The sequence below is a fragment of the Tripterygium wilfordii genome, chromosome 16 (assembly GCF_013401445.1).
Source record: "Tripterygium wilfordii isolate XIE 37 chromosome 16, ASM1340144v1, whole genome shotgun sequence".
Classification (NCBI taxonomy): domain Eukaryota; kingdom Viridiplantae; phylum Streptophyta; class Magnoliopsida; order Celastrales; family Celastraceae; genus Tripterygium; species Tripterygium wilfordii.
In genome coordinates this window covers 118,478-133,090 of record NC_052247.1, presented here as the reverse complement: position 1 = coordinate 133,090, position 14,613 = coordinate 118,478, and the positions used below count along the sequence as shown (strand labels likewise).

At 38.9% G+C, this 14,613-nt stretch overlaps 1 protein-coding gene across 4 annotated transcripts; it reads right to left on the bottom strand.

Moving 5' to 3' along the window:
- Positions 1-425: 425 nt before the first annotated feature.
- Positions 426-14,235, bottom strand: LOC119981144 (protein CHROMATIN REMODELING 4-like). Of its 4 annotated transcripts, XM_038824182.1 has the most exons (11): positions 13,840-14,235; positions 13,644-13,670; positions 12,865-13,131; positions 11,695-11,796; positions 10,772-11,557; positions 6,431-9,196; positions 5,271-5,428; positions 4,389-4,503; positions 3,851-3,930; positions 2,898-3,555; positions 426-2,814 (listed from the first exon to the last, which is right to left on the bottom strand). In XM_038824182.1, the coding sequence occupies exons 3-11, from the start codon at positions 13,078-13,080 to the stop codon at positions 754-756; spliced, it is 6,942 nt and encodes a 2,313-aa protein (XP_038680110.1). In that variant the 5' UTR covers positions 13,081-13,131; positions 13,644-13,670; positions 13,840-14,235; the 3' UTR covers positions 426-753. The 4 variants fall into 4 exon arrangements, with proteins under 4 accessions (XP_038680110.1, XP_038680109.1, XP_038680107.1 ...); XM_038824181.1 differs by having other exon boundaries at positions 12,865-13,125; positions 13,644-14,235; XM_038824179.1 differs by having other exon boundaries at positions 13,644-14,234.
- Between the last annotated feature and the right edge of the window lie 378 nt (positions 14,236-14,613).

Here is a 14,613-nt window from a genome sequence, read left to right as displayed (position 1 = left end):
GCAGCAATATTAATTCTGATTGTTGTTCTTCATCTGCAGGTTGCCTTGCAAAGTTGGTGAAGAGGCTGAAGAAGCAAGGTAGAATAATACTGCGCCCGAGTGGACAAAGTTCGTTTCAATGCAGATATGATCCATTGAGCTATTCACTAAACTTCGACACTACAAGTGGGGTTGGAAGCTTGTCAGATGATGTTGATTACTACCAGTTCTGTGCTTTCTCATCCAAGTTTGTAGCCAACCAAAGAATATTGTCCACTACTTCTCACTAGATTCTGAGAGTTAAACGGGACTTTGGAGTTCTTTTTAACCCTAATGTAGTTTCAAGTCTTAATGAAGACCGACTGTAGCATACAATTTTGTTATGAGATGAATATAGAGTACTGTGATAGTCAAGTTAGTTATTAGATCATATAACTCTCAAGACATCATCAGTACGTACTTCATTTGTCTCTATGAGCAAAAATACGGTTGATATTAGTTCATTATCACAAAGTCACCATAACTTCTACAATGAAACTAGCAACTCTCTACAATTACAGACACCATAAGAAGCGAAGACAAACAGACAACATCATTATATTTTCATTTTCTTTTACAGTTTCTTTACATACAGAAAATCTGTCCTATGATTTATACAGAAGCTAATTTATCACTCTCTGACTTGTGCCTACAAAACTTCGCTCATATCGCTGAAAAATCTGAATTCTGGTATCAGGAAAGAATAAGATCTGGTATTTTCGCTCCATACTTGAGCTATGTTTCATGGTCACTTACAGGTTGATCAGAAACTGTACCCTCCGATGAAATTTCCCCCATGTCAGGCTTTTCATTCTCAAGTGGATCAGACCGAGTCTTGCTTGATTCCCCGGGATCAGGCTGGTCTGCTCTCACCTCTGGAGCCAGACCCTCTTCATCAACAGGCAAACTTCGATTATCCTTATTTATCTCCAGTGCACTGTGTGTGTCACAAAATCCAACTTGGTCTACAGATTTTGGCAATGATAGATTGCTCTCGAGGAATCCTGAACTAGTTACACAAGAAACAGATGGAAAACTAGGGCCAGGGGCAACACAGGATGCCACCAATTGAAGCACTTGAGGAGATGGGGTCAATCCTTTGCTTGCTTTCTTCTGCAGATTTGAATAAGCTGAGGACGAAGATGCATTTGTGACATCTAAACTGGGAACAGTTAAATTTAGGTCTGATTTCAACCATGGAAGCCCTGAAGTTCCAGCCACTGCTTGTGGAGGAGGACTAAAAGGTGGTGCCAATGGGATAGAGGTTGAAGCATTCTCAGTGCCAAGTGGGTTGGTTTGAGAGTTCTGACCGCCTTGGACCTTTTCTGGAGGGGTAAGCCCAGAAATTTTTGACCTGCGCTTCCTTTTCCTTCTTAGGATCCTTCTCGGATCCTCTGGTAGGCAAGGAGGGGGGCCTGGTATTACAAATGGCGGTATGGTATGCTTATCTTCTCCATACAATATATGAACTGATTGAGCGATTGCTGATACCGTAGGTGGCAGAGTTGGATCTGGTGGTTTATCAGGAGCACTCACGGCTTCCTGAAGCCAATGGGGCAGTTTGTTCTTCGAATTACTTCCAACTATTTCCTTCCCTTTCAAATGGGAAAGATTCAGCACTTTATCTGGGTCAAAGAGCAGCTCTGAGCTGGTGGACTCATCATTTGCTGCATTATTGAGAGAACCACGCAAAGTATTCAATGATCTATCCAAGAGACTTGGCAACTTACGGTGCTTCATGGCACCAAGTTCATCCTCCTTTCTTAGTGAATCAGGAGAGCTAGATTTATTCAGACCTAGAGAGCCCAGGCTGGCAGCTCCAAACAAATTAAGCAGGGATGGCTTCTCGGCGGGGACATTTGAAGAAGTCCCACGCCCATCAGAAGGTGCAACTGAGGAATCTCCAGCAAAGGTCACCTGGAATTTGTCTGCATCCCAAGTTGGAATATGTCCAAAATGCTCATTTTGAGAACCATGCAGATCGAACTGCTCAAAACGCGGCAAGCTCGAAGACAGATCACCAAAACCCAATTTCATGTCTGTCAAATGAGGCTGAAGCTTAGGTGGGCGAAAAAATTTACTTCCTTGCAATGCCCGTGCCATCATTCCAATGGGAATGCTAGGAAACAAGGAAGATTTGGTAGATTTTGTTGCCTTCATCGATCTTGGTGTTGGAAGAGATGGCCCTTCTAAGATCTTTAGTTGTTCCTCCTCCCACTGAGCTGCCAAATCTTCTGAAGCTTTGTACTTGGAGAATTTTAACCTAGGGTCTCTAAGCATGACATCCCAATTTCCCCGCCCATGTCTGCGAACGCCAACCCAGAGGAAATCAAGTTCATCTTCAGACCAACCATCTGATTTTGATTTCTTCCAGTGCAAGTTGCTAGATCCAGACCCTGTCCTCATCATTATGTTTTCCAGCACCCTCCTATGATTTTCAGGAAATGGTGGAAAAGTCGTTGGCATCTGACTCAGACCTAATGGAGGAGGCACTTCCCTCTCACGCTGATTATACCAAGTATCTTGAGGAGGAAATTTCAAGTTGGGCAGTAATGGCATTGTTGGAAGGTCGTGTATAGTGTCACTGGCAGCTCCAGGTCTGCTGCCTAATGATAGATTAGGCAATAAGTCATGAGGTGCAATTGGAATTCTTTTACCACCTAGCGGAAATATGGGAAGCAATGTATCATCAAGAGGTAAGTTTGGAAATGACATCTTTTCCTGAAAAGCAGCAAATTTTGAACCCGAACTTTCTGAACGATCTGGCTCTTTTCCTTGTGAGATAGCTGGAGGATACTGCAGGGAAAACAATGAAATGATATTCTTCGCATACATCAAGCTAAGAATTCAGTATCAGAAAATATTTATGGAACAGGTACCGGACTAAGTGGGTGCCAACTATCTGTAATGCTACTTCGAAGTCGTTGCATCGCTTCTGCCGACGAATCCTGAAATTTTAGCTTGTCTAGTGTAGCCTCATGCTTCTTCACTTCTGGCTCTAATGAAGATCCACCGCAAGGAGCTAGACTGAATGGGAAATCCGGTCCAGTTGCTGGCCTGCTTTGCCTGCCGTTCATTCGTAAAAAGTTTCTATGAGAAGACTCTAACTGAGGAGCATTTGGAGCGCATAGACCAAGTACTGGTAACAAGTTGCTAGGAGGAAGTGAATGTGTGTAGACTCGGCCCTGATGATGGTAACTAAGGAGGAGGTTGTCAGGAGACATGTGACCAAGAGAATTAACAGGAAGATCCAAGTGGTTGCCCATTTTGCTCTTTGACAGTTTTCCAAGCCTAAAGTTTGAATCATCTTTGATATTCAGAGTATCTAATGGCTGCTTAGGTTTGCCATGCTCCATGTCAACCACTGAAGCTTTCTCCCTATCCTGAGCAGATTCAGCAGCTAGATCCCCATATTTGCAATTGGAGGAAGGGCATTCAAGAAGTGATTTGGGTACAGCGACACCCTCATTAAGAACAGTGTTGTCAGTTGCATTCCTTCGAGCAAGGCGCTCTTTTTGCCTGGCACGGAGCTTCGAGCTGTTGGATATATCGAGTTTATCAGAAAACAGTAATCTAAAATTTGCAGAGCAAAGCCTGTTCATGACACGAAATCCCAAAATTGCAAAATCCTTTCATAATTATCCAGAAATACTATATTAATATCTAAGACGCAGCAGTTTGTCCATAAACTTTTCTTGAGAATTTAATTATCTTAAGAATTCTCCACAATTTAAATTATTCATCTCAATATTGCCAGAATTTCAAGTTTCGTTCACTGGGTATGTTAACTGCATTTGTCACAGTGGAATAGTTGAAAAGAAGTTGAGCTTACAATTTTTCTTTTAGAGCTCGTCCGGCAGGTGTATATTCCCGTGTGGGCTCTGGCTCTCTTTCCTCCTCACCACCGCTTGGCTGTGACACATTAACATTTGCAACGACTAATAAATAAGCATGATGGAAACAAATTCATGAAGGACAAAAAAATGAATGTTGAACAAGAAAAAGCTGGATGAGAGATTGGAATTGAAGAAAAACAAGCCAAGAGAGAGAGAATATTTGGGAGAGAAGAAGAAAAGAAACCAGGGTGAAGCAGAGAGAAGAGGAAACCTACATTCAGAACCATGGAGACCAGCTAGTAAAAGGAAGAAAGAAAAAGTCGGCACAGTGTCACAAAGTGAAGATTTTACAATGTCTTACAGAGAACCCTTTGAGTCCTGCCTTCATTAGCAATATAAAATTCAAACACATAGCATCATTGACTTTGCAAAAATGCCATGGGAATTATATTTGTTATCTTTGTTTTTTTTATTTTTTTTAAATGTTGTGAATGGAGAACCATATGCTCTGGTACTGGAAGTAAAGCGTAATACCTCACTCAACGTTTCATTTGGGTGCGCAGCATACGCTTCCCTATATGAAACAGCTTTTCTCTGACGCTTCCCTCGACCAAGAGCTGCTTCCTCCTCGCTTTGATACTTCTCCCATCTAGAAACCCAATAAAAGAAAAAATAAATTTTCCATATGCATTCCAAAACACAGGGCAATTCAGTTCATCATAGATTCACAGTAATAATGGAATCTACGAAAGAGGACACATTCTCTAAGTCTGGCAACTTTTCCTGCCACATTAACGGCCTGCTTTTAGACATCTTCTCTAGTTTACTTCTAGATTTCCAATAGTTAAAAGTTTCTAAGAGGAGATATCTGGATTTGGATATCCTCTCTAGTTTACTTCTAATGCTACTTTAGATAATTAGGCAAGCACCACCGCGTGAGTGTTCTACTTTTTACCACCAAGGAAACTGACATCTCCTCTTTCTCCCTGCTTAGGGAGGTAGCCAACAGTCATCCATAAAAGTATCACAAACCCAAACAAAAACCCATAAAAGCAAAACTCTATGCCTTGCTAACAAGTTGATAACTTTTTAAGGCTGTAATGTAGCTTTCATTTCATTTAGCATTTGAACCCATGACACATCCAATTGAACTCTATAATTCGACATAGAGTTCCACTAAGTACGGTGAAAAAGCACCGCTCCATAACATCATCATCATCACCAAAGCCTTTGTCCCAAAGAGCTTGATCATCAAGTTAACTTTATATCCTAACATAGAGTTCAACTAAAAATGGTGAAAAGAGCCTTTTTTCATTTACATAGAACAAAATAACAAAAAAATTTCAAAATTCAGAGTGTTGATGACATATAAGTGAAGAGAAGATTTATTTGCGTGACTGCAGGAAAACATCCTACCTCAATCGCAAAAGTCTGTCCCATTCATTTTCTTCAGTTACAGTAACCAAATTGTCCTCTTTCCTTTCAGAATCTTTGACAGAGATGTCATCAGCTACAACAGTTGGTGATTCAGCACCTCCTTGCTCTTCTGTTGTTTCATCATTCCACTCCAAAGACTGCTTATCAAAATAATAGAACAAAAATTATCAGAAAGTCAAGAGAAAGAGGGTTCCAACTTCCAAATCCTTTATTCGTTATCGCCACAAACAGATTTTCAATTCGTAGAAACTAGAAAATGTTCTGAGGAATAATATACACATAACTATGAGAGATATTCACGGCCAAAACAGGATCTACTCGAGAAACAAGAGAAAAGCACACGCTCTCTCACCCCACACAAAATACCCCCCAACTCACACAAACCTGAAAAATAAAGTAAAGAAGATGAAAGCGAAACTAAAACCAAGAGAAATAGTCAAACAATTATCATGTGCAACCTGACATAGACCAAAAATTTACCATACAAGTAGAAAGAGAAAACAGAGTTTTTTAACTTTTACCTTTTGAAGTATCTTTTTATACACTAAGAATTAATCAATGTTAGACTAGACATTGCAGTTTTATTTTTCTCGTGTTCTCTTGTATGCTTCCTGTGCACTGGGGTTCATTTCCATTTCTTGGAATTTTCTAACAAACTTATCATTTATCAAAAGAAACTTTAACCGAGCAATTGCCATGATGGTCGGCAATGAACTAGAATCTAGGAAAAATGTCTTCTGGTCCTCTGGATGTCAAACGTACCTAGTATGGTACACACCAGACTGAAAGCATAATTCACAATCTTTGGCAAGAAGATGAAATGTTCTCTAGTTTTACCCAATACATTAAGAAGAGACACCAAGCATTAGATAAAGGAGCAGTATAGTAGTTAAAAAAAGGGTCAGGTTCAGGTTCACAAAAAAAAAAAAAAAATGCACCACGTCAAAGGTTTAGCACTGATCTTCAGTTAACAAGAAACTAATATATACAATTTCATTCCACATAGCAACTGACAAACACATTTGACACTCAGACACTTAAATTCAAAAAATGACGATAACATGCATTGAACAAAAGAGTAATAGCTCGTCTTTGTTCACCTTTTTTTTAATCTTGGATTCTTGATAAATAATACTCACCTTCACAGAGCCAAGCATATCATTCTCCAGCTGCACTTCACCACCATCATTTGCTCCGGACTGAAGGTTTGAACGGTCAAGCAATCTCAAAATTGCATTTTCATCCCACACTAGTTTGTTGGTTCCATCAGTACATTTATCCTTATATACATCTCCAAGGCCTCCACCCCTCTTTCTATGCTTGAGTTCTATATCAGTTATGGCCTCATCTTTGTTACAATTGTTTTCACCATTATCTTTTCCACCCATGCTAGAAGAATCACGGAAAAGTTCTTCCGTTCCCCATCGTAATATATCTTCCACTTCCTTCTGAGATTCAGACTTGTTCACAAAAAGCTGATCAAGCATCAGTTTCTTCCTTGCAAGCTGCAAAATGCGCTCTTCGACACTGGCACGAACTACAAGCCTATATACCAGAAGCCTATTTGATTGTCCAATTCGATGCGCTCGATTCATTGCCTGGATATCAGTATGAGGGTTAAAATCAGAATCATATATGATCACAGTGTCAGCTGTTGCCAAATTGATACCGAGGCCACATGAACGTGTAGATAACAAAAAGACAAATCGACTTTTATCTTGGTTGAAGCGCGCAATTGCTGTCTGACGATCAGCCACTGATACAGAGCCATCCACTCTCTCATACATTTTTGGCCCAAATTCTATATTCAAATAATCCTCAAGGATATCAAGAAGCTTGGTCATCTGTGAAAAAATAAGAACTCTATGACCTTCCTTGTATAACACCTTAAGCATGGAATGCAACAAAGACAACTTAGCCGAAGCTTTTATCCTCATTTCATGAAGAAATTCCACTGACCCAGAATCAGGCTCAGTGCCTGGTATCAGATACGGATGATTACAAACTTTTCTTAACTGCATCACAATGTTTAGCATCGATTGTTGTGCCACCCCTTTCCCAATATTTCGTAATATCTGATAGTTCTTTGTTAGCATTGCACGGTAGTATTCAGCTTGGATAGACGACAATTCAACAGGAACCATCCTTTCCGTCTTTGGGGGAATATTCTGCATGGCATCCTTTTTGAGCCTTCGTAGCATATGTGGAGCAACAAGTTTCTTCAACTCCTCCACCTTTTCTGCAGTCGTTAGATCATTAAATTTCTGCTCAAATGAAGAGAGGGAAGGGAATGACGCTGGCTGCAAGAAATTAAGCAGGTTATACGTCTCGCCTATGTTATTCTGAAGAGGGGTACCAGTCAACAGAACCCGATGTTGGAAACAAAATGAATTAAGCAAACTGAACAACCTGCTTTCTGAATTCTTCAGGCGATGGCCCTCGTCAACCACAAGAACTTCCCAAGGAACTCCACGCAAATGTGAGGAATCGGCAAGAACCATTTCATAAGTAGTCAAAAGTACATTAAACTTATAGGAAAATGTTTTCTTATTCAGATCCTTTGGATCACTAGCATGCCATTCATACTGCCGAATCATGGCTCTCGCTTTTGCACACCCATGATACTCCACGACATTTATTTTGGGAGCCCAAAGAGAAAACTCAGCCAGCCAGTTTGGCATTGTGGAAAGTGGAACCAATACTAAACAAGGGAGAGGTGCTTTAAACTCAAAATACAAAGATGAAATGAAAGCGCAAGCAGATACTGTTTTCCCAAGCCCCATTTCATCAGCAAGTATCACATTTTTGAATCTATGCCAACACTTGCGCAACCAATTCAGTGCTTCAAGCTGATGGGGAAACAATGAACCTCCTTTTAGTTCCTCAGGTTGCTCTGCAAGAGTAACAATATCATTTCCACACTTCCTCAACGAAGGATCATCCCTGGCAGCATCTTTCTCCGATGTCTGACTTTCAAACTGAACAAACAGATCAACCAGGTGAGGAGAACTTTGAATAACAGGCTCATCTAACTTTTCCCAAGTGCATTCATCATAAGGAAGACCAGCCCATTTTACAAAAGCTTCACATGTACCATCTCTTGATGCACGAAGGGCAATGACCCGCTGGGGTTGCTTCCATCTCTCCTCACAGAGATTGATCACAGCTGTTCCATACTTTGCCCTGTAATTTTCTAGTTTTCTCTTTGCTCGGACTTTCAGTTGGGATTCAGAAATCCAACTATTATGAATATGGGACCTTCCAACCCACTTTACCAAATATTCATACAATACAATCTCTCCATTTACACTGGCAGGTTCTGCCATGGCCAAATGCTGGATTTTGTTTTCAGTACCACTCGTCGTTTTCATTTCTATATCTTCTTTGATATCTCCGCTTTTATCTAAGTCATGAGTTTCGCATACTTGAGAAGCTTCATTGGCATCATGACTTCTCAAACTAACAACACCACCTTGCTCTGCTGTTTTTTCATTTCTTTTTCCTGAATCTTTTTTACTTACTGCTGCCTCATCTCTATCTTCACCATTTGGAGCTATAGAACTCGAATCGATATCGTCATTATTCACGACATCCTTGGTGTTCCCTCCTTTACATTCTTTGCTCATAGACCTTCTGTATACATGAATATTATCCACTCTGATATCATCCTCTCTGCATTCTTCTTTGTCATAATCATTCATGGCCTCGTGGCATCCTTCAGTAAGGTTTTCACCAACTTCAACATCTAAATCAATATTACTGGCTACATTTTCTTCTGTAAGACTCTTTTGACTTTCAGAAAGAAACAAACCATCAGAATGGCGGTCATCTGCAACAGTAACAGTTACATGAATTCTGGAGCCTTCATTACCACCTCGAACTCGACACCCCAATACCCGATCGACCTGTGATGCATATACACAATATACATAACAGAAAACATACTTTAAGCATCATCATCAATAATAACTTAAGCATAAAAACAGAATGTATGTATTCAATACTTCGTCACAAGTTTACTTATCATGAGAAAATTAACCTACCGAAGTTCACTGACAAAACTCTCTTCAAATATCAATGTTTTATCTAGATGAAAGGGTCGGTCTATACGTTGGGAAGCTTCTGATCAAAACCAATACAAGCACTGAAAACAACTTCTGATCAAAACCAACACAAGCACTAAAAACAACCATGGAATATAAACAACGGGAAACACTTGTACCAGCAGGACAATCAAAAGGATATTTAAGGCTATTCCCATTAGCAACACAATCATGCTAACAAAAAACAACTAAATTGCTGACAAATATGATGCATTTTTTTTCTGCAGGAGACAATGTTCTTGTATAAATACCCCTCAAGCTGATAGACCTCATAACCACCGCATCAATATTCATTTCTGAAAAATATATCAATATCTTCTGTCAATATGGTGTCTAGAATCACACAAATAGGACACCATCACATTATCAGGGCGTAATTACACTTTGGGTGAGGAAGTGTGAGGAAGAAAAAAAAAGGTTTCCTGTATTATGATGATCATTGAAGAGTATATGCCTTCCAATGTGCTGGGAAGAGCAGGAACTTCCCATTCATAAATTTGGCTCAAAGCCTGACCAATTACACAATGAAGCACTGATAGTTTCTCCGACAATAAAATCTACATCAAAATTTTGAACAACCATTTGAGACATCACCACATAAACACACACAGAGACACAGAGGAGAGAGGGGAGATTAATCAACCAAGTTGGTTAGAAGCACCAGTTACGACCATGTGAGGGACTTCTTAGACAGAAGAAAAACACCCTAAGAAATGAAGAACTTCAACATGTAGTGGGGGATAAGAAGAAATATGCACAGTAATTGGGCACATTTGAGCATCTATAGCAGCATTACATTTGGACCAGATATTTTGGTGCCTTTGATATTTTTTTAAAATTCTCTGGGATTTTGTTTTTGAATGCACAAAAACAAATATGGCACTCGAAACAAGCAAGTTGATCTACTTCTAAAGAAAAAAAAATTACGTACAAAAATCAGAAAACCAAAAGGCATTAACTACATGGTATGTAGTATCATATGTAAAACAAAACTATTTTCTGAGAAAATGAAAAAGGAAAACACTTTACAAAACCAAATGCAACCTTCCATATTCATACACTAAAAAACTGAGATTTCAAAGAAGCACATTTGAGAACTTCTTTAGATGACCCTTACTTATGTCTGCATCCAAAAAAAAAAGCAAAATTAACTTCAGAAAATAATAGAAGACACCACAAATCCTTTATTTTTATTAGCATTCTCTTTTCAGAAACAAAAAGGAAAATAACATAGTATGATCAATATAATACCTACTTGTACCGACACTATAAGTCCAGGCATCAAGGAATAAGCTCTGACAGCGGTCTCTAAATAGAGTAAACCTTTTTCAGAGTCTACCCAAAAGAAAATATAGAAGATTCAAAACGAAATAATACCTCATCTCTTCCCTGAGCATCAATACCCTTGGTTCCAACATGATACTTTGACAAATATACAGGAAACTCATGATCAGTAGCTTTCCCTTTCTGGTGAGAACTGCTAGTTACAGGACTTGCAGCATTGGCTTTGGGAAAACGGTTTTTTGAAGTTTTGGCAGGATGTTTTCCCTTGTCGATCCTATGCTTCTTGTTACAGTACACCTTATTGATTTCTTTTTTTCTTTTTCTATCTTCATTAGTGGCGGCACATATGCCTAGGATGATTTTGCTTCTGAGAGATCCATTAGCACAAGGAACATCAGGCTTTTGCTCCTCAATTTTGTCATTTGGCTCTGGATCCACAAGTTTGTGGTGAGACAGATCTTCAGAAGCAGGAGAACTTGATTTCCTCTCAGAGGATGAATTTGGTGGAATAACAACAGGCTTCTTTTCATCATCCGCATTAACACATAACAAACTTTCCTCAACTGACATACCAACCGATGGATGACTAAGGTTTGTGCTTGAAGATACATCCATCTGAGAGTTATCCTCCATCTTTTTTAAGGGTTTCACTCCATCAATTAAAACAGATTTGCCTTTGCTCGAAGACCTTTTCTTAGAAATTATAGAACCTCCAAAAGATCGGGATGATTTGTCATTGCCAGATAACTGAATTACAGTTCTAGATTTTGTTGGGATCGTTTTTGTTGTTGCTCGTTTTGAAATGGAATCCAAATGGGCCTTCAAAGGCTCACTTTTCTGACAACACTTTGGGCATTTCCACGTCCCCGTTGGAATGCGCTTCAGTAACACCCACACAAAGAGAGAGAGAGAGAGAGAGAAGGAAGAGTAGCTGTGAATATCAATTGCATTCATCAAGAAAAAGAAAAAAAATCATGCACAAATCAACTTGGACTTTTAAGATAAACTAAACATACCTTAAGAGGCGGGTCAAGACAGTGAATATGATAGGTCTGAGGACAGCTTTCACAGCACAACAAGCTGCCACCACGATCACAGACCACACATTCGTAATAATACTGGACAACAAAATTAGACTAGAAAAGGTAAGAGACATTGAGCACTCACAGAATCACAGACTGTCAGGAATTAAGTTGTAAATAAATTCTAGCTAAATAAAAGGTGGACTGAGTTCTCCACTACAAATTAGAAGGAATTTAAGAATCCGTACAACCTCCTCAAGATAATACCTTTTATGTTCCACAGATGATCATTAATGTCTATCATAATTTTCGGTAATGATGACCACAGATTTGATTCAATGTCGTTGTGCCAGGGAATAACACCTTTTTGCACATTAACGGAAAAGGAAGAAGAAGATATGGGAAGAAGAAGTAATGAGATGATCAATGCCCATAGTTAACAACCACCAAATAAATGGTTAGTAAGATTTCATAAAACCTAGTTCTGAAGGAATGTTTTCCAATCTTTCAAGTCACCGCTGTATCACAACTTTCAGCTGAAAACCAGGCTCTCGACAACATGCGACACGCTGAGAACAGCATGTGAACTTCCAAACATCTTCTACAGTTTGCCGTTAGAAAGTGCATGATTATAACGAAGTATATTATGTGGTATAAAATGATTTTCAATTTAAGATAACACCAAATCAAAAACAAAATTGTTTTAGCTTGCTAGCTGAGACGGTTAAAGTGCTGGCCTATCTGTATACAAATCCCAATAAATGAGTTTAAAAGTTAAAACCACGACAGTACAGGAAGTACTGCTGCCTGTTTGAAAATTTTCTTGATTCAAACAAAATAGGTATATCATGAAAATTTGTGATGTTAAATTTCTTCAAGAATGATTTGCCATAAAACTTCTGGCCCTAGATGAAAAGGACAGAATTTATATACACAAGTAAACAGGTGGTTAAATTGTTTCATCTTCCAGCAAAGGGTTATAGTTGAGAACCTCAAAAAAGTATATTAGACAAATGTCTATAACAAAAACTGTACATCAACTAAGTCGACTGAGAAATGCAGCTGATTCTATTTCGCAAACAGAGAAGCTAAGAGTACTGTGATTAACAACTATACCAAATACAGAGATGAAAGAAAAAGAAAATGATAGGAAAGATAACTCACTCCATCATTTCCTTTTTTCTTGGACAAGGATAAGTCAGAACTTGCTTCATTGTTCACCCTGCGTTTGGCAGAAGAAAACCTGGGGGATTCCAAGGCAACCGATTTCTCCTCTTTACCACTGGAAATAGCTGATCCACACAGAAGTCTTTTCCGTTTGTGCTTCAGCACCCAGTTTCTGTTAATCATTTTACTACTTGTTGAACTATTATCCTTCATTCTTCAACGTCTCACATTACAATTGCAGCCAACATTTGCAGTGAACTGCACCTAGAAAAATGTCCAGAGCTAGAGTGAGGCATCAAATAGGAGCCATGTGAGCCACATAAAACCTCAATCTGTCATACCTACAACCCTATACTATGCGAGAGGTTACAAGTAAAAACAAATAAGCTAGAAGACTTAATACTAAGCACCAAAGCCAACTACATGCTTCATTGCTGAATGAACAAAACCATCAAAATCAATTCATTGGTAACAAAATGTCAAACAGTCCAGCAGATAAACTGTTAAATTGAACAATAAAGCACATGAACTTAACCAAGCAAACACATTTGGCAAAAACCCGGTTACCAATGAATCCAAAGCACCAATCTTTCACCATCAATCAACAATAGAACAATAAAATATCAGCAATAAACAACACAAACAAAGAACACCAAAGCACAAAACAAAATTAGCTACGCAATTGGATGGATTGCAATACCCACAACGAAATCACAAGTAAATGAGTAAAACTTAAAGAAATAAACAGTACCCTTATGATAGAGAAGTTAAGCTACCTGTATTTGTGGATCAAACCAATTAGACTGTGTGGCAGTGTGGGTGAATGGTTAGATGGAGGATTAGGTAATAGAATGAAAGCAAAGCTGCAGAGATACAAACGAGAGATACGAGAAAGAGAGAGAAGAGCCACCAAACAAAAATGAACTAATAGAGAGAGAAACACAAAGGGGTTTATTTTAGAGAGAAGCATACGATACGGATTCGCCGGGACGTCGGCTCATGAGACTATGAGAGCGATATTGAAGAGAGTCGAGACCAGTGTGATCATGCCACGTGGAACAGCCACAGCGGCCTCGCACCAAATCTTTTTCTTCATAGTAATTCTCAATCTCACACATCTTGAGAAGAGAGAGAGAAATCTTGCTTTCTATTTCTCTCCTCATCAATGGCTTTGCTTTACTTGCCGGGTCTTCGAAGAGAGTTGTCTTTGTATGGTGTTTGCAGCCTTTTCTATGCCTTTTATGCTAAATTTTCTTCTCTGCGTTTAAGCTTGTAATTTGATTGAGTTTGGTGGCTTTGATAAAGCTGCAGTGCATTTCAGACGCCATTGATGAAGCTGCAGTCAATGTAATGGATTAGCTTGACCATGTAAATTTAACTTGCATGGAATGGAATAGTGGAATCATTTTAAAGAACAAATCTTAAACATATAAATCAATATGAGGATCACGAAACCATATCATTCTATTATGAACGACCCTTGAATATAATTTCGTTTTCCTTGACAATTTAGTCAAACAGCATGATATTATTGCTCCTTTTAACCGTCAAATTTTGATGTTTCATGCAGATTGCTCATTAAAATTTACTCTGTTTTTGAAGTTATATACACAGGGATGACACGTATAGTAACTTTACAATTGACCTTTTTGTTATTCTTGAAAGGGTGATTAGGGGAGATCAATGTAACAATTCTTTTTGAATTTGACCATGAAATTGTCCATTCGTTTCGTTGTGGAATATTGG